The sequence below is a fragment of the Cygnus atratus genome, chromosome 10 (assembly GCF_013377495.2).
Source record: "Cygnus atratus isolate AKBS03 ecotype Queensland, Australia chromosome 10, CAtr_DNAZoo_HiC_assembly, whole genome shotgun sequence".
NCBI classification, from domain to species: Eukaryota; Metazoa; Chordata; class Aves; order Anseriformes; family Anatidae; genus Cygnus; species Cygnus atratus.
This window is the reverse complement of record NC_066371.1, coordinates 15,696,281-15,715,080: the sequence shown is the minus strand read 5'-3', so window position 1 is coordinate 15,715,080 and position 18,800 is coordinate 15,696,281. Positions and strand designations below refer to the sequence as shown.

At 46.9% G+C, this 18,800-nt stretch overlaps 2 protein-coding genes across 8 annotated transcripts in view; both read right to left on the bottom strand.

Moving 5' to 3' along the window:
- USP4 (ubiquitin specific peptidase 4) overlaps positions 1–10,849 on the bottom strand; it is a 46,696-nt gene extending 35,847 nt beyond the window's left edge. For 3 of the 7 annotated variants that reach the window (XM_035571826.2, XM_050712824.1, XM_035571832.2), the window contains exons 1-6: positions 10,693–10,829; positions 10,427–10,554; positions 10,055–10,185; positions 6,372–6,498; positions 5,089–5,234; positions 4,770–4,831 (exon numbers count right to left, since the gene is read on the bottom strand). In XM_035571826.2, the coding sequence (XP_035427719.1) occupies positions 4,770–4,831; positions 5,089–5,234; positions 6,372–6,498; positions 10,055–10,185; positions 10,427–10,554; positions 10,693–10,793 (695 nt within the window). In that variant the 5' untranslated portion in view covers positions 10,794–10,829. Of the gene's footprint in view, positions 1–680; positions 930–1,015; positions 1,143–3,623; positions 4,119–4,769; positions 4,832–5,088; positions 5,235–6,371; positions 6,499–10,054; positions 10,186–10,426; positions 10,555–10,692 lie in introns of those variants that run through there. The other 4 variants (XM_035571829.2, XM_035571828.2, XM_035571830.2 and 1 more) reach the window with 4 other exon arrangements.
- Positions 10,850–14,983: 4,134 nt separating this feature from the next.
- Positions 14,984–16,023, bottom strand: GPX1 (glutathione peroxidase 1). Its single transcript, XM_035571833.2, has 2 exons — positions 15,744–16,023; positions 14,984–15,635 (listed from the first exon to the last, which is right to left on the bottom strand). The coding sequence occupies exons 1-2, from the start codon at positions 15,963–15,965 to the stop codon at positions 15,270–15,272; spliced, it is 588 nt and encodes a 195-aa protein (XP_035427726.1). The 5' UTR covers positions 15,966–16,023; the 3' UTR covers positions 14,984–15,269.
- Positions 16,024–18,800: the final 2,777 nt, after the last annotated feature.

Below are 18,800 nucleotides of genomic sequence, written 5' to 3'. Positions count from 1 at the left end.
ATCTACTATTCTTCAGCAGTTCACTCGACTACTTCTGAAACCTCATTAAGCTACTTCTCAGATTTCTCAACCTAAAGGCACACAATCATTCCACATGCCCTTTATCAGTGTGCCGGTGTGTTATGAAAAGAAAATCTGATTCACACTCAGAATTTCCCTACTGGACCACCGAGGTTGTTTTCTTTTGGCCTCAGGGCTGCTACAGGAGCTTACTTCCCAGAGGCTGACCCAGGACTGGAATCATGTTCCCACAGAGTCCAGCAAGTACTCAGGGCTCCCATTCTTGATCCCCAAACACACAACTTCACATCTCGCAGTAGTGATGCACACTGCCCCTACTCTACCAATTAGAGACAGACATTCCGAGACTTAGCACACAACCTTTCAAAAATGCATAGAAACGGCAAGGGAAGAGAAATCTGGAGACCAGCAGTATAAATCTGCCATCTTTATCTAGTATAGAAACTGCGAGGCCTTGTGGTTGATCAGCACAAAAGCTGCTAAGATGAATTATTGGAAAAAAAAAAGCTGTAGAAGACTTTCAAGTGGTTGGAAGACATAAGAAAAGTATTCTAACTGAGCTAAGGTTACCTTCAGAGCACACAGTAAAATGAGTCCTTTTTCTATAAACTAGGAATAGGAAAAAAAAAAACAAAAATACTTTGACAAAATAAACGTCAAAGGAAGAAAAGATGGAACTTGTATTTAATTGGAAAAGCAGGGACCAGAATGAATTTCCATTTAGACAGCTCTTATATGCAAAAGCTTCTTCAACAGATCTCACATTCTCAGTGCTGCTCACAGCACAGCATTTGCGGCAAGCACTCACATAGCAAGAAGTAGAGACCTGCCCACAACATCTTTAGCCCAGTTGCTGAAGGGTTATCCTGAAGTCACCAGCACACAAGGGAATAGGATCAGTTTCAAATCTGAAAGTACATTTAACAAGGCATTAGGTACCTACAAAATGCCTATCAGAGGTCTTCAATTGTACAAGAACTTCGGGGGTGTATTATCACTGACTGGTGCATCACGTTGAACAGATGCCTAAATCAAGACAGAGCAACTGAAGAAAAAACGCCACGTGTTCTACGAAGAGCGAACTAAGAGACATCTCCTCGACGTTTTTACTGGAGAGCGTCCTAGAAAGACAGAAGTGCCCTGAGTGCACAGTGCTATCAGTAAACGGAAGAACAGGAGAATTCATTCCCTCTTCTGAAAAGCAATTTCAAACTACGGCAAGGAGAAATCACTCTGGTCCTTCAGGAACAGCACATTAACAAACAGCAGTAGCCAGGCGCACTCCGAATATAACCCCCATGGAATGCTACGGAGTTGAAAAGCCTTTTTTTCCTGTTAAAGGCCAGTCCACTTGATGGCCGGGGATATCAAACACGTGGAAAAGAGACAGAGTCTCTGACAAGAAACAAGTGGTGTGGAAAAAGCCTTGTGGCAGGAAACCCCCCCCACCTCACAGCCCCCTTCTGAACGTGTGCTCGGCAAGCAGTGAGTGATGGACCCCCCAGCTCCCCAAGGCCTCCTCGGGCACACGGGCAACAGAGGAGACGTTTGCAACTCCTCCACTGGCACCTGAGAGCTCTACAGCCCACGTGGCTTATGGCATCAGAGTTCTAAACGCTGAAGAGCTTTCTCATAAGCTTTTAATATTAGTGATGCGGCCCAAGGAAAAAAGCAGGGCAAAAGAGTGACTGTGAAGGAACGTCAGACACAAAGCGCTGGGGACGGCACCCGTTCCCCCACAGAGCCTGGGGCAGGTGGTAGAAGAGGCTGGGGGAGGAGAGAAGGTGGCTGCAGCTTACTTTTAGTTTCCTCACTGCTCTAGGCTATTAGTTTATTACTAATACCTGCTGTTAATCTCCTCACGCTGAATCTGTTTTGCCCGCGATGGTAATTGGTGAGCCATCTCCCCGACCTTATCTCAACCCTTGAGCCCTTTTCCATCATATTTTCTCCCCCAGTTCCTTAGAGAAGGTTTGAGACCACCATACCTACCACAAACTGCCTCTCCAGTGGGCAGGATTAGACACAACTCCTTGGGGCTACAAGCTCTGTACCGTCCCTGTGGCTACTCTCCTTCCCTTCCTCTCACCAGCTCTGTTTGGTTCCATTGCTCAGGATCACCCACAAATCTTGTATGTGTAAGTAGCCTGTTATTTTGTGACAAACTGAAGTCTTAAATACACAACATTGATTTAATGTAACATGTATATGCACACACAAGCCTCAAAGAGGAAGACAAACCACATCCCAGCCCTGTGCTCCAGGTTAGCCACTCTTGCCAGCCGGTAAGAACAGTTAAAAATGCTGGCAATGTTTCGTTGTAGCTTCATAAGCTACTCTTAAGAACATAATGAAAAAAATTAAAAATTCTCAATAAAATATGAAAAGTAGCCAGAGAATATTCAAACATCAAATAAATTACAGATCAGAGTAATAACTATTTATACACTTATATCAAGACATGCCAAAAAAGGGAAGGAAAACAAATAAACTTCAGAAATGATTATGACTGATGTCAAGAGAAAGCACAGAGCAATTATAAATGGATTAATAAGGAGTAACACAAATGATTCAGGAAAGGCATTAAATCTAGCTTACTTGCTAAGAATATATTAAATAACAAAAATACAGCTTCAATATTTCTTTTTAAATATCTGAGAAAATAGGCTAAAAGTTGTGTGAAGTAACTTCTGTGAAGAACAGCAGGAAAAAAAAAAAGTAACTTATACACATGACCCAGCCTAGCCTACCACCCAGCCCCAACACCTGCGGGGAGTGAAGGCATGTAACAGGGGAACCATCAAAATGCAGGAGAAAAACTCCCCAGACCAACAACACCTGTTCAACACAAAGATCTAGCAAGACGACTGCCGTACAGTATTAGTAGTTTAAAGATATAAAACGACATGGAAGGCATTAAGGAAAATACTTCGTGTCCATCAACACCTTTGTTATCTGTCTATGCAAGAGCAAGAAGTTCTCAACTTCTTCCTCCTTCTGTTTCAAACGGAGAAAAAAATTTAAAGCCCAGACTTTGTCCCAAGTTGTCTTACACAGCACAGCCACCTTTGGCGTAGGACTGCACAGTATTAGTCCTGTAGGGCTTGTCATAACAGACATTAAGACATACTGTTCTCTTCAGAGACTGCCCGTGCCCTGGCCACATGGAAATCTTTGATTAGCGCTGCGTGCACCGAGCAGCACACACCAGCCTCAGTCCCACAGAGAAGGGGCAGGCCAGCTGCTTCTTTCTCTCTGTCTTTCCAAGAGGGTTTCTGAGCAAACTGTTAATATACATTTAACCCACAAGACTAAATAAGAGCACAAAAGCCGGAGAGCAGAACCTACTAAACCAACTCACCCAAGTGTATAAGGAAGACATCATGTGGAACATACACGCATGGTTAAACAGAGATGAGGGGAAAGTAAATAGTTAGCCCAGACAAAGGAACAGATAATCCTGTACGTAGGAATGATGTAATTCTTTCAGCTATCATTATCAGCATCACGTCCAACAACGTCACAAGTTCAATGTTATAATAAGCACTTCTTTATTCCTGCATCATTAGAAAATATTAATCTACATCCTGCTAGCCATTTTTATTTAAATACCACTAGACGTAAGTTAAAAGTCTTTACAGCTAGATGTAAGTTAAAAGTCTTTACGGCTAGCTACTAAAATAAACCCTGAGGCCTGGGAGCACTACTGGGCTGAAGCTTTGCTTCAAGTGGAAACAAAAACTTATGATCTGGTCTGTGCACAGCCGCCTCTCTAATACCAGCTGTCAGCCAGTACTCGATTATGCATGTGACGTGACTATTTACATGCCTTTCACATCGTATTCCTATAGGAAGGTCATAGTGATCCTGTGGACATTCTCCTAATCCATTTCTCCAGCACTGCATTTCAAAGGAACGGAATCATTTCAAAACTGGTTTTATTGTGACAGTCCCGTCTTGACCCCAGTCTTTAAATTGAACTCCAGGAAGATCTTAATAAGATCCATTGGCAGCAGGTTCCATAAGGTAACTGCATTGTATAGAAAAGCATCTCCTTTATCGAGTCTGATGGCCTCATCTTCATTGGATTTTACCTTCTGTAGTGTAACAGTGGATAACAGCAGTTCCTCACCATTGCATAGAACTTACTACGTACATACAATATTTCAATCACACTCGCATCTTACTCATCTCTTCTCTAGAGATTAGATAGAAGATCTGTGTCAATACTTACAGGTTTCTAATTGTTGGTGGTTTTTTTTGGCTGAGGGGAAGCTGCATGTTTGTCACACTGTTTCTATGCGCTCTTTAAGGGGGAACTACCAGAACTCAGAGCATTCACACTACTGGCAGCTTTGGAAATATATGCCAAGATCCTTTTTTTCTTCTACAGCAGTAAAATATAGATTTTTCACTATGCAGTCTGCAGAGTTAGCTTTTTAAGTAGACTAGCTCAACATAAATAGCACTTCTGTCTCCTAAACAGTGCAGAAACCTAAGCTATTTAATCCTTACATAACCTATTTGAAATGGGCTTTCGGATAGAAGACTGCTGCTAAAACAAGAAACCAGCTGTAGAACAACTGAAGGATGCTTATATTCAAGATTTTACATCCTCCAAAATATCCAAAACAAAGAAATCCACAATAACCAGTGATAACTAGGCTTTCATGTGACATGAAGACACAGTGACTAAAACCAAGTAAACAAGCTGGACAAAATAGTGGAAGTCATCAGAATATGCTTACTTTGCCAGGAAATGCTGTCTAGGCCAGGTGTCATCTTCATTTTTCACTTCTATTAGAACAATCTGAAAGAGAGTTCAGGTAATAAAAAAAACCAAACAACTGAAAATCTGCTATGCATTTTGCAAAATCACTAACAAATCACATTCTCAGTATTTCTTCAATGTACGTGACAGGGAAAGAAAATAGCACATGAGAATCTAAGAAACTGTAAACTCAGAGATAAAGCATTGCTCAGGAAAACATACTGCAAACTGCAGAGCACTTTTAGTGTACACTGCCATCCTTTACTGTGAGCATGGGGGGGGGAAATGCTCCTTACCTGCCCATGATACAGGCCCGCATCTTGCACAGTGCTATCCAGCTTGCTGAGCTGCTCAAAAGTGTTACTCATATACCTGTTCCATAACCTAGTTTCCTTCTCAGCTGGGATGTTAAATAGTTTTCTCATTTCTTTCTCAATAGTGGCTGTTCAGGAAGAAAAAACACCAAAATTCCTAAAACATGAGTACTTTTGGGGAAAAAAAAAGCCAGCCTTCTAGCAAGGACGTACAGCATCGATTGGTCAAGATCTTTTGAGTAGGAAATGCACCATGGAAGTTACAATTGCTCATGTAACTTCTCCAGTATTTAGTCTGAAAGAAAGAAATGCAGTTATTTCAGTCGTGCATTTGCATATCAGGCCCTCCATTCGATAATGTGCAGAAAACCCACTGAGAAGCTTCTGCCCAAAGGCCAACTTTTGTGGAACAGTCATGATTTGAAAACATGGGCTCAAGAAGTAATTGTTTTCAGTTACCACCAGCAAATTGGAAGAAGCATCTTTACAGACACATATGATAGCTGACATTCAGCATTTTTACAGGTGAAAGTACAGGAATGATACACAGAGGCCACACTTCAGGAAGAACAGAAGCATAGGATACGCCATTAAGAAAACATCTAAATATTCACATACAAAGAAGGAGTCATGTAAGAACCAAAGAGAGAACTGCTTTACACAAGTGACGTGGATGTTTCTCAAGAACACAGACCAGTAAGCAACGCATTCCTCAAAGCTTTTAACAACACATCTCTGCACTGCATGCAGTCACTGTGGCTAAAAGAAACTTCAGGGTGTTTCTAGTCCAACCACTCAAAGCTGAGTTAACACTGCATTCAGACCAGGCTGCTTGGGACTTATCCAACCAGGTCTTCCAAGCTGGTAGGGAAGGAGGTTCCCCCTCTGGGCCCTGTTCAAATGTCCAGCTGTCCTGACAGGGAAAACTTTTTCATTATATCCAACTGCAGTCTCTCACGTTTCAAATGATGACTGTCTGCCGTTTTCTTGCTTTGTGTATCAGTAACAAGCCTGACTCCATATCCTCAGTGACCTCCTCACAGGTACTGCGAGGCTGCTAAGAGGTCCCCCAAAGCCTTCTCTTCTCCAGGCTAAACACAGCTCCTTCAGCCTCTTCTCACACGTCACATGCTCCAACCACAACCATCTTTTTGGTACCCACTAGACTTGTTCTAATTTATCAACACCTTTCTTGCTCTGAAGGGTACAAAACGTCTCTTGATGGAGTATCAGAACGCAGCTTAGTGCATCAGAGAGCTACTTACCGACGGTATCCGCTTTGCTGAAGTGGCAGCTGATTACGTTGTCAGGATCACTGCTCTCACACAGCTTCAGTTCAAGAAGATAAACTTCAACTTTACAGTGCTTCACAAACAGACCGTATTCTACTACCTCCAAACAGAAGGAAGATGCGACAGACAAAGCACAAACAAGAAAGTGAGAATCGTAACGCTCTGTAAACTACACTTCTTTAAGTGTTTTTAAAAAGTTAAAAAGTTTTTAAAAGTACTTCTTACCCTGAGACCCGTTTTCAGCTAACTGATGCACTAAGCCATTAAGTCTACAAAATTGATGCACTTACTTCATTTCCTGCCTCTACACTAAGGACAACTCCACCAGTACTATTATTTAACTTTACATGCTTATATACAAGTGATTTGCTTTTAAGCTTGCTATTAATTTAAATACTATACTCACTTCCTCATATTCTCTTATTGATGAGGAAAACTACATACAGCACAATCCTGAAGTCTCTTCCAACACTCCATGCAAGAGTAATATTTCATTTATAAAATGAATAAAAGCCAAGTTTTAGTCTATTTAAGACTGTACAGGAAAAACACATGGTTTCCCAAGCCTTAAACTACTAATTCCATATCGATTTGAAAAGAGACACTGAAAAGTTTGCCCTATTAAAAAAAAAGGGTAATTTTTTTTTTTTTTATTTGCACAGAGCTTTGCAGTTGTAAAGCCTATGAAACTGAGATCATATTTCATTTAACCAGCAGGTATAAAAAGTAAGGTTTTTCATGTGACATCAGACTAGCTACAATCTACATCCATGATCCATATCTTTCTCATTTTACAGAAGGTAAAAAAAGAAATAAACAACACTTGGTCAGGTTTTGGAAAGAAAGGAAGAATCAAGACTAAGACTTATTGTAAGAATTTGGCAAAACTATGCTTCCCTTTTCTGAGCTTTTATCGGGTAACGTAAGATATGAAAGGCTGTTTTTTTACAAAAAGATCTTCAGTATTTTACTGTTACAACAGGAACAGAAAGTAAAAGTCAGGAAACTAGGCTGTTTAAAAAAAAATGCAAAGGAACCCATTCACAAGTTCTCAGTTTCTTTTTAGAAGAAATTTTAGTATACGGGACTTCTTGGTCTCCAGGATTCTTGACTTAGAAACAAGTGAGAACTGCATTCAGAAATGGAGGAACTCTTTCCAAGGGAAAGTTTCTGACCAGATTACTGTGTCTATTCATAGAATCACAAAATGGTTTGGGTTGGAAGGAACAAAGACCATACAGTTCCAACCCCCTGCCATGGGCAGGGACACCTCCCTCCAAGCCCAGGCTGCCCCCAGCCCCATCCAGCCTGGCCTTGGGCACTGCCAGGGATGGGGCAGCCACAGCTCCTCTGGGCAGCCTGGGCCAGGGCCTCACCGCCCTCAGTGAAGAATTTCTTCATGACATCTAATCTAAATCCACACTCTTTTAGTTGAAAGCCATTACCCCTCCTGGTTCTATCACTACACTCCATGAGGGCCCCTTTGGATACTGGAAGGACAGATGAAAGTCTCTAATCACCTGCAGATGTCTTTTAAAAAGTCTCTCATCAGCTAGCTTGCTCTCTCTGCAAAGTTTGCCAAAGTAAAATTTGAGTCATCCCATTAGACACCGTTGTTCTCAGAGTGCTGTCCAAGTGCTGAGGAAGCACGCTGGTACAGACATTCAAGCTCGCTGCTCTACGTTTTGTACATCAATACACTCTGCATTGGATCTTTTATGGAAACTGTCCCAAAAACACGGTTTGGAATTCTGAAATGAAATGAACCACAAACAAATCTAATCTTCCCGTACTTGTCATCAGACACACAGCAATGGAAGAAATCCCAATTTGCAAAATTAGGAAGATGCTTGAAAAATAATTACTTTCAAAATCTTACTCTTACAGATACTCTGACGCATAAATTATAGTTGACCTAGTTTTAGGAAAAGGATTAGAGCACTCAAGGGTCACAAGTGCTTTACTTCCAATGCCATCTAGAAAACTCTCACCAGATACCAGCCAGGTTACGCTCAGGTGCGGTACTGTGGCTTGCATGCTCCACTGACGTTTCAATTTTTATTTTCTGTAATCTGTAGAATTTGATATCCCTCAAAATTATTATTCCGCTATATTTTAAGGTGGTTTCTTTTAGACTGCAAAATCTACTTCAACTAGCAAATTAATGACATAGCCCGAAACTCTCGCAACAATTCAAGACTTTAAAATGCACGTATTTTTAACTGGACCATGATAACTCAGCATCACTTGTCTGTAAAACAACACCATCTCTAAGCTCTAGCAGTCAATAATTATAGTGTTGAAAACTTGCATCCGATACCCCATGAAAAGGAGATTCATACGCTTAAACCTGTCACCTAATCATTTCCCCAATAGATTCCAAACTTGCTGCTCAAATTTTTCAGAAAAAAAATAAAACATCTAACAATACGCCAGGTTTTGTAAAAGTGATAGGTCTGTCAATGAAAGAAAATCTTCCTTACTCATGAAGGCAGCGATCATTTATAGTATTAGTTTTTTCTCTGTATATATTTTTGAATCCAAAATTAAGTATTTCTATTTAAAAATACATCTTCATACGGTATAATTCATTTCCACCTGCCTCCTCCTGCTTCTAGGGAGTTTACACTGTTCTACCACAGCAGAGCAAACGTGGGGTTACCTGGTAAACCTCGGAAAGGAGGAGCTGAGATCATTTACACTTTTTGAAGAAGTCAGAATTTCCTACTACGTAGAATTTCTGACCCACACGGAATGACAACATGCCAGCATCACTGATCAGCACTGTGTGTGTCTGCAAGAGAGGGATCTTATTTCCTTTTTCCATTCTGGTGCCACCCTTTCCTATACCTTGCTTACCTTCAAGCAGGCCTTACTGTAGCACAACGCTACTTAAACACATGCAATACTGATTTTGCACATTATATCAACACCACTTGCTTGGTGTAGCAATTAGTCTTTATGAACCCCACAAAATGGCACTGCCAGTTACTTAAGCCAGTACAAAAGGCTCAGACTAAAATAAGAACAAAACTCCTTTTACCTGTAATCAACTGTCTGAAAGATTTCAAGAGAACAATTAGTGAATTGGACTTTTCAGGACAGCTTACATACTTATGATTGCATTCATGACTACTTGCAAAACAAAAACAAGAGCACGTTGCAAGCTTATAGAAAACCACAAGTATGTCTCTTTTCTTCCCATTTTAGAGTATCAAAGTTTCTGAAAACAAGAACCACCTTAAACTCCAGAGGAAGTCCCCAAGCCACCTGCATTAAAAGGAAGTTTATTCCAATGCCTCGCTCTGTCCCAAAAACCTGACAAGCTTGACTAGAAACTTGCACTCTTCAGTAAACTCATGTTCTTCAGTAAAGAAAACTACTCCATGCAACTACACCGCTCCAATCATTAATGTAAAAAGGTAACTAGAACAAGGTTAATGGCTCTCACCCCACATAACCCATCAACAGTGCATATTCAGGTGTTTTAATAGTAATGCTGTAGAGTCATGTTTTTCAGACAAGAAAGACTTGATGTTATTCTCTCCAGAGTGGTTGAGCATCCTCTTAACTCATGTCGAGCAAAATGACCACCACCTAAGCTTTGTAAAGATACAAAAAGCGTGATGAATAGAACACGTCCCACCCATGCTTACTTTTCTCACAATAGGCTGCTGTCCATCTATGCAGCCATACCACGCTACCAATTTATTCCAGGCTTCAGTGGGAACCAGCACGTAGTCTAGCTCGTCGATGAGGTGTTCCTTTAAGCTCTGCGTCTCTGCATCTGAAAGGGAAACGTAAGAAAGCCGGGAGTAAAACAGAATTCTTGTCTCTCTAGAGAGAGAAACAGAATCCTTCCCTCTCAGCAGCTGCCGCAATCCTGAGAACCACCCGTGAGCGTGCAGAGGCCCCGGCAGCCTCCTTGCCCAGCGGGGCAGGCCGGCTGCTCGTGCCCGCTCGGCCACCGGCGGAGCGCCCCGGCCCGGCCCGGCCGGAGCAGCCCCGGGCCCCGCGGCGCCACTCACCGCTGAAGAGCCCCGAGTTGTCCACGGGCCCGGGGAAAAGGCTCGGGTCGCCCACGCCGAACATGTCCCAGCTGTCGAAGCCCACGAACTTCTTCCACTGCTTAAACCAGCAGATGTCCACCAGGTACCTGCAACGCACGGCGCAACCCCCTCAGCGGCGGCCCGGCCCGGCCCTGCCCTGCCCTGCCCTGCCCGCTCCCGCAGGCCGCGCGGCCCCGGGGGGACGGGAGAGCAGGGGAGGACGCAGGCGGCCCGGCCGCACTCACCAGGCCTCCCCCGGCCGCAGCGCCGTGGCCAGCAGCGCCCGCAGCTCTGCCCGCTGCACCGCCGTGTCCGGCCGCGCCCCGCCGCCCTCGGCCGCCGCCATCTTGGTGCGCTCGCCCCGCCGCTGCCGGTCGGCGGCCCGCGTGCGCATGCGCGCTGGGGGGAGGCCGCAACGCTCAGCCCCGCCTCCGCGCGACCTCCGCGGGGGTGGGGCGGGGCGGGGCGGGGGGTCCGCCATCTTGTCCCGCTGCTTTGTTGGGGTGGGGGGGGTGGCTGTGGCGTTACCGGCCCTGCTGGCAGGGCTGTGTCTGAGGTGTCACAGGCTGTGTGCGGCTTTTCTGTCCGTGCTGTAGTGCCCGGTGACCCTACGGGGCGCTGGCAGTTGGCAGGTGCACGGAGCTCTTGGGCTGGGTTGCAGGAGAGTCTCTGCTGGCTGCCTGGAGGCAGGGAGTGTCCTGACAGGGCTGGGGCAGGAAGCTTAATTTCATATTTCATAGAATTGCAGAATATCCCGAGTTGGAAGGGACCCATAAGGGTCATCGAGTCCGACTCCTGGCACCGCACAGGTCTACCCCAAAATTCAGACCATGTGTCTAAGTGCACAGTCCAAATGCCTCCTGAACTCAGACAGGCTTGGTGCAGTGACTACATCCCTGGGGAGCCTGTTCCAGTGTGCGACCACCCTCTCAGTGAAGAACCTCGTCCTGATGTCCAGCCATATTTAATGAGGGACAGATATCCTCAATGCTGTTTTCACCTGTCGTGCTTGTTTTCTCCTTGAGCTGTCTTTTTCGAGCCCTCTACTCAGGGTGCTGGCTAGTGAAGGGGATTTCACATTGGAAGGGGAAGAAAAGAGAGAACAGATCTGAGTAATGGGCTGTGGAGCTCTCAGGAGCTGTGAAAGTGTCTCTGGAAACAACCTCTTGGGAAGAGATTTGGGCATTTGTCGTTATTGTAGCGTGTCCCAGTGGGGAAGCTTTGTGTTGTTTATGGAGCATGGACTTGAGGAGTGGGAAAAGCGGGGAGGATTCAGGTGATGATTCAGAAGCTTAAAAACCTGCCTTAAAATGAAATGCTAAGGAAATCCTTTCTCCTCGCAGAGAAGGCAGCAGGGTCGATGTGAATATCCGCACGGAGGAGTGTGCTTCTGGCACGGTGCCTCCCGCAGCACAGTGGTGTGGGCAGCTCTGCAGGTGGGCTCTGCCTCTCCTCAGCCAGGTCTGGCCATGCTGCACCCACCAGGGGGAAGCTGTTGGTTTTGTGACAGCTGTGAAAGCCTGTTCAGTTAATATTGAAAAAGATGACAATTTCCTCCTTCCAGCAAGAGCAGATTTCTGTTACTTCTGTTTTTCTCAAAGGGCAGTGCCCCTTTGGTTTTTCAAGAACCCGATACACCCTGTTAGGACAAGGTTGGGCGTGTTTTTAAAATGAGTCAGCTATTCTGAGGTAATGCTTACATGGCTGACCTCACTCTGCTAATGAATTACCTACTCCTAATACAAAGCCTGGTAAAGAAAACAATCTCATTCATAGCTTTCTGATTCAGAACTAGAAATGACATTATTGCAGTTTCACAGTAGATATGGGGGCTATGTCTTCTCTTGTCTCTTTTGAGTGCTTTCTTTTCATCCATTTAGCTTCCTGTCCTTACTTGTCTCCAGCTGAAAGCTAAACGGCTGTTCAACTGCCAGAGAGGTACCAACAGGAACAAAAACTGTTCTTTTCAAGCACCACCCAGTTTGAGCTCAGCATTTCCTACCTGCCTTGCTATGGCAGTGATCACAACCAGTCTGTCTTAAAGTTCCTGTATGCTCATCCGGAGGAGAAAGGAATTATAAATAACTGGGAACTTTTAACAGGCAGAGAAAGGTCTTATGCTCCACTTGATGGCATTTCTGTTGTATAAACATTTCAGACCACCACAGTTCCTCAATCATGGCTTCAGCACATGCCTTCGGGCTCGGTGTGCAGAGCATTAGGAAACCCCAGAGAGGGAGATAGGAGCAGGAAGGGAAAATTTTCTTTGCAGCTAGTTAACACTTCTGACAGGCTTATATCCAAACCTGTTAAAAGGTTTAAATAAGTTGATGGCAGCTATCAACAGCTTAGAAAGGGGGCGAGGGGGATCATGAGGTGTGTGGGGAGGAGGGCAAAATACATTCTCTAGAAAGGTGGGAAGGATGGCACTGATACATAGAGGAATGAAAAACCTGGGTGAATGCTAACAGAAGAAGTAGCTGTTTGCAGATAAGTGTTGAAGTAGAAAGGTGTAGGAGTGTAGATATCAGACAGATACGGAAAGGGCAATGTCTTCAGGCCATGGAAAGTATGCTACAGTAGTATTTATTCTAAGGTGTCCTACTGAGTCAGTCTGTTTCTCTCTTAAATTACAGAAATAGAACTGGACTGAGAGCTCCCTTTTGGCAGGGCTGCCCTGGGACCAGCAGCAGGTGTTACAGTCTGTTCTGCTGTGAGGCTCAGCATGGGCCACAGGCTGGTACGGAGATGGCAGAGCACATGAGGTGTCCCTGCAAAGGCTCCTGTTCAAACGTCTTGAATCTGGTGAGCCAAGATGAAGGAAATGCCACAGTTCATGTTGAATACGATTTTAAAATACAGTGCAATGAGTAGCAGTTCCTGCTGCCTGTGAGCTGCTGTACTCTCAGCGTATTTCAACATCCTGTGTTAATTAGGGAAGTAGATTTACTGCAAAATTAATACACCAAATCAAGCAGCTTCAGCCCCAAAGCTGAAATAGTTACTGAAAACATCCTGTTTTTCCACAAAGCTGTACTGGAAGTTAAGAAATAGCCCAGTGAGGATTGTGCAATCTGAGTTCAAATCTTGATTACTCACAGGCAGAAGTAAGCAGGGTGGAGCTGGCTATAGGTTTTGCTGTAATGCGTCAAGCCCAGCACTAGTCAACCCAGCAAGGGCCTTGAATGTACTTGCACTAACAATGTAGGCAGTAAATTAAGGAGGTAAGAAGCTATGGACAGGAGAATAATTTAAAAAAAAAAAAAAAAAAAGCAAAGTTTATTTATTTAAACAGTGTGTAAATGATAAAGCTTAAAAGTGTTGTGCCTTCCCTTCAAAAGCTTGAGTTTCTAGTTTGGGTTTGTACCTCTCAGTTCAGCACTGGGTTTATACCCAGTGCTACAAGGCCTTGTGAGGAGTAACTTGTACTGAAAATGTGCTCACAGAGATGTTTAAGGAGTGAAAATTTACCTGCAGAAGGACCTGTCTGACTGCCCAATACGATGGCAGATAGAATTTGACACAGGTTCATAGTTTCCAGGAGAAAACCAATGCTAATTTCAGCCATTCAGCAGCAAACTGTTGTAAACCCTACATCACTGCTCATGAACAACACATCAGGATTGTCACAACTACGTGAAATATGTCAGCTTGGTGCCCATCATGAGTCAAAAACACGTCAGGAAAGGAATAAAAACAAGAAGAAAACATTGCCTGAACCCTGGCTCACCCATACTTTGCATGTTGCATTCAATTCTTTGCCCAAAGGTCAGCAATGACAATCTGAGGTAAAACACAGTTTCTGCAGGAGAAGCAGTCTGATATTCTCCACTGGAAATGAAAGAACCAGTCCTCTGCGTAATTCCCAGCATTGCAAGGTGATGTGGGCCGAATGCCGGACTGGGCAAATGTGCAGAAAGCCCAACACGTGTTGGACTACCTCCAGGACAAAATGTGACAGCCACAAGAGATAGCTGGGCCGAAAGGAGGCAGAGGTGCTGTGGATGCTGCTGTGGTTCTGACTCTCCCCAGGGCTTCTGCTGGTGCAGGACAAATAATAAGACAGGCCTTGGGCAAAGGCTGCTCCTCCCCATGCCCCTTGCCAGTGTGGGCACAGCAAGCAGTACAAACCACTCGGTTGCTCATCTGCCTTAACATTTATTAACCTGTCACGGACTGTTACTGGTATCTGTGCTGAGGGTCAGCCAATCTAAATTCATTCCTTGGCTGCCTGCCTCCATGCCTCTCCTAAGCAAGCCTCAAGGTCCACTAAGCTGTTTTGCAAGGTATCTGTTCTGTGCCAGGCTCCTGTTCTGCCACCCTTGTTTTGCACAGGGTGAGATACGACACTGATTCAGTTTGCAAAAATTGCAAACTGTTTCCCCATCCTGCTGGGCTCTGTTTGTGTTCAAATTGTGCCTGCATGGTTTGAGTCAGGCCTGCAAGCACCAACAGGACCTGACAAGTGTGTAACGCAGCAGCCATGTTTAGCCCAACTCATCCAGATTTACCAAGCAGTAGCCTTAAAGAAAGCACTTTTTTTTTTTGTTCGTTTTATTTTGTTTTTAATCAGAGAATCACAGTAAGCCACTGAGACTCACAGGCTGCTTTCCCTAGCATACTTTTCCAAACATTCACATGCAACTTTTAAAACATCAGGTACACTTCAAGGATTTGGAAGATGCACCATCACAAGCAAAACTTGCAAGGACATTGGAATTTCTGTCAGGGTAACAGCCCCTTCCTAGCAAAGCAGGCACGAGCTGAGGGAGCTGAACAGGCAGCAGGGCTGGCAGGGCAGCAGATCCTGAAGAGCTCCGCTTTATTCATGAGCATCCTTCGGGACTTTCTGAAGCAGCAGCTCGATGTCATCCTGGATCTTGATGGTTTCGAAGTGCCGGCTGTAGCGCTTGAAGGGCACGCCGTCGGGAGCGATGAGGAACTTCTCAAAGTTCCAGGAGACGTCGTTGCGGCACACGGGGGACCAGATGATGTACTGCGGGTTGGTCATCAGCGCGGAGGGGTCGTCGTGCGGGAAGGGCAGTGCCTCCTTCAGGAAGGTGAAGAGCGGGTGCGCGTCCTTCCCGTTCACCTCGCACTTCTCGAACATGGTGAAGTTGGGCTTGTACCCGTTGCCGGGACGCACGTGCTCCAGCGAGCGCAGGATCTCCTCGTTGGTGGCATTCTCCTAAGGAGACGGAGCCCCCCCCGCACCCGCACCGTCAGGCCCCATCCAGGCCCCGCGGCCCCAGCTCCCTGACCCCCGCCCCGCTCCCGGGCCCCCCCGCCCCGGTACCTGGTGCCCGAACTGGTTGCAGGGGAAGCCGAGGACGAGCAGCCCGCGGGGCCCGAAGCGCCGCTGCAGCTCGCTGAGCTGCAGGAAGTCGCGGGTGGTGGTGCCTCAGAGCGACGCCACGTTCACCACCAGCAGCACCTTGCCCCGCAGCGAGCCGAGCGACAGCGGCTCCGCCGCGCCCAGCGGCCGCGCCGAGATCCCCGCCAGCCCCTCAGCCGCCATGGCTCCTCACCGACCGACAGCCCGACCGACGGCCCCACGGCCCGCCCCGGCCCGCCCCGGCCCGCCCCGCCCCGCCGGGCGGCCCCGGCCCTCCCGGAGCCCGGCGGGGCGCGGTCCGCGGCCTCGTGGCGTCCGGAGCCCCGCGGGGCGCTGCGGAGCCCTCCGGGCAGCCCTGCCGCGGAGCTGCCGCCTTCGGGGCCCCGAGGTGCCGGGCGGAGGCCGAGAGGGCCCGCAGGTCCAGGCCTCGGGCCCCTTTTGCAATTTTTCTGCGTCTTTAAGGCGAGCGATTCCTCCGCTCGCTTCAGCCGTTGCTTTTTCTCGTCCCTGTCTTTTCCATGCATTTTCTCGGCCTGGTTTAGGCAGATGTGAACCACGCAGCAGCAGCTGTGCTTTTCAAGGATTTGTGCTGGCCCTGGGTGGGCTCCGTGGCTGTGGCCTGTACCCACTGCAGGCTGTGTGGCCCGACTGCTCCTCTGTGGGTGTTAGTGCTGAAATCTTGCCCTCACGCAGATTAATGTTTATAGTGTAGGCCCTTGTTCCACGTAAGGGGTTCAAACATGGTGTCAGGGACACAGAGAGGGTGGGCCCGGTGGCTCGGTCCCTGTGATGAGCTGCCCCTGGAGTCCCTGAGATGGATTACCAGGGACCACGGGGCCGCACAGCTCGGCAAGGACCAGAAGCAGGGATGTTGGCTTCCACAGCGCTCCCGAGAGAAAGATGGGAACCCCTGCCCAGGATGGGCATCTCCCTCCCATGGTGGGAGCTCCGCTCGGTGCTCCCATCCTGAGCTCTTCATTCACAGGAGCTTCAAGGGCAGACGGCTGCTTATCGGCATGGCCCTGAGCCAGGGCAGCCTGGGCCCCGAGCACCGGGGGGCTTGCTATTTTCTCACTGCCTTTCATGCTGGGTTATTAGGGACTCATCCCAAAATGCCAGCTGTCACTAGCTGCCACCACATGACATTGCATCTCCGATCCAGGTTCCTCAGGGTCTTGCTTTCGGCTACTCTTGGCATCTGTCCCAGCGGCTGGGAACTGAAGTAGTTCCCGGCTGTAGGGAGTTTTAGGGACTTGCATGATTATCCTGCACCTTCAGGGACTTGTGGTCTTTGCAATGTGTTGCAGCACTGATAGCAGAAGCCATGACAACTGTTCTGAGATCAGGAAGTCCTGAGATCAGATCAGCCAGCAAATGTCTGATGGGGTGAGCAGAGACACATGACCCATGTTTCTGAGCAAATGACAGTTACAGCCTATGCAAGATTCATTGTCCTCCTCTTGGACACAGCAAGCCACCGTGGCTTGAAGAGGAATTTCTCTTCAGGGTTTGTTGCTTGCTCAGACTGGCACCTTCACTCCTTAGTCTGGACTTGGGGATTTCATCTGGAGTAGGGAGTTTATTTCTGGGGCCCCGCTTTTCTAAAGGGCTTTCCCTTCCTTCGTGGGCAAATTTTAAGGAAACTAACCAGGTAATTTGAACTTCCTTTTTGGCCCTGAGCTAAGCCCTGTGCCTAGGCACATGCTGTGGAGCCAGCTGAACTTGGATCCAGAGAAGTGACAGGAGCTCTCTGGGGACAGGATGGGCTCCAGAGACCCCTTTTGAGATGTCTGACAAGTTATAACTCTCCTATCAAATCAGAAAGCAGATTAGTGCTGCTTAACAGCAACAACAGTGAGTAATCACGTAGGCCACGAAAAACCTTCCTGCCTCCCACTTCTGCCTTCGCCTTGCTCTTGGTATGGGACTCTCTCCCCATGCCGGGAACTCCTCGCTCAGGCAGGGGCTGGCACTTCACCCTCAGCTTTTCCCCCACGGCTACGCTGCCCCTTTCAGACCTCCTTGCCTGGCTCAGAGCAGCAAGCTTTCCTTCTCTAATTCTGTTTTGGCCATCCATGTCCTCGGTTCACCTGGAGCAAAGGCAGCTGACAGAGGTGACAGATTTGATTTGAACCCAAAGGCCAGGATGCCAGCCCTCAAAAGCAGGAAGGTTGAGGGCTGATAAATTCACACCCTGCAGCCGTGAGCACGTTTCTGCTTCAATGCCAGTGGTCCAGGGAACAAGGAAAGGAGCTAGAAGTTCAGGCCACGAATGGGAGGCACTGACTGACCAACACATCTGAACTCGGAGAAAGGCAGACAAGGCCTGGCAACCTAAGAGCAGCTGGCAGACAAGACAGAAGCAAGATGAGGGGACAGTTCTGGAGGCGGGAGCTTAGATTAAGATCAGGATAACAAATTAATCACTTCTGGGTGGAAGTGCATCAGCAAATGCATAACTCATGAGCTGAAGGGCATGCAGATCTTACTCAAAACCCCTGTGGCTAAAGAGCTGCTTCGTAACCGTGACCATTGTGTACTGCAACCCATCGACTCTGCAGGACTGGAAAAAAAAACCACATTTTTTTCTCAACTGACTTTAAAAACAAAACAAACAAAAAACAATTACAACAACAACAACAACAACAACAACAAATAAAAAGAAACACCCCCAAAAAAGGAACTGCACAGGAATGAGTAAGCTTAACAGCAGAGAATGAAATCCCCTCAGACGACCCAGCCGCTGGGGACTTCCTGCTTTGTTCAGCTGCGCCACCCCAGAGCAGGCGAGGAAGGGGCACCACAGGAGGAAGAGGGGAAGGGTGGGGCAGGTGCCACCGCTGGGGTGTCCGTGCCTGCAGAGGGACAAGGACTGCAGACACAGGGCACTCCCAAGACCCCAGGTTAGGTCCACTTTTTGCTGCAGGAAAACGAATCAGGAACATTGTCCAAAATAGTGTTATCATGGATTCCCCCCCGCCTTCCCCCAGCAGTCCCCGCACTGTCGCAGCGTGTAAA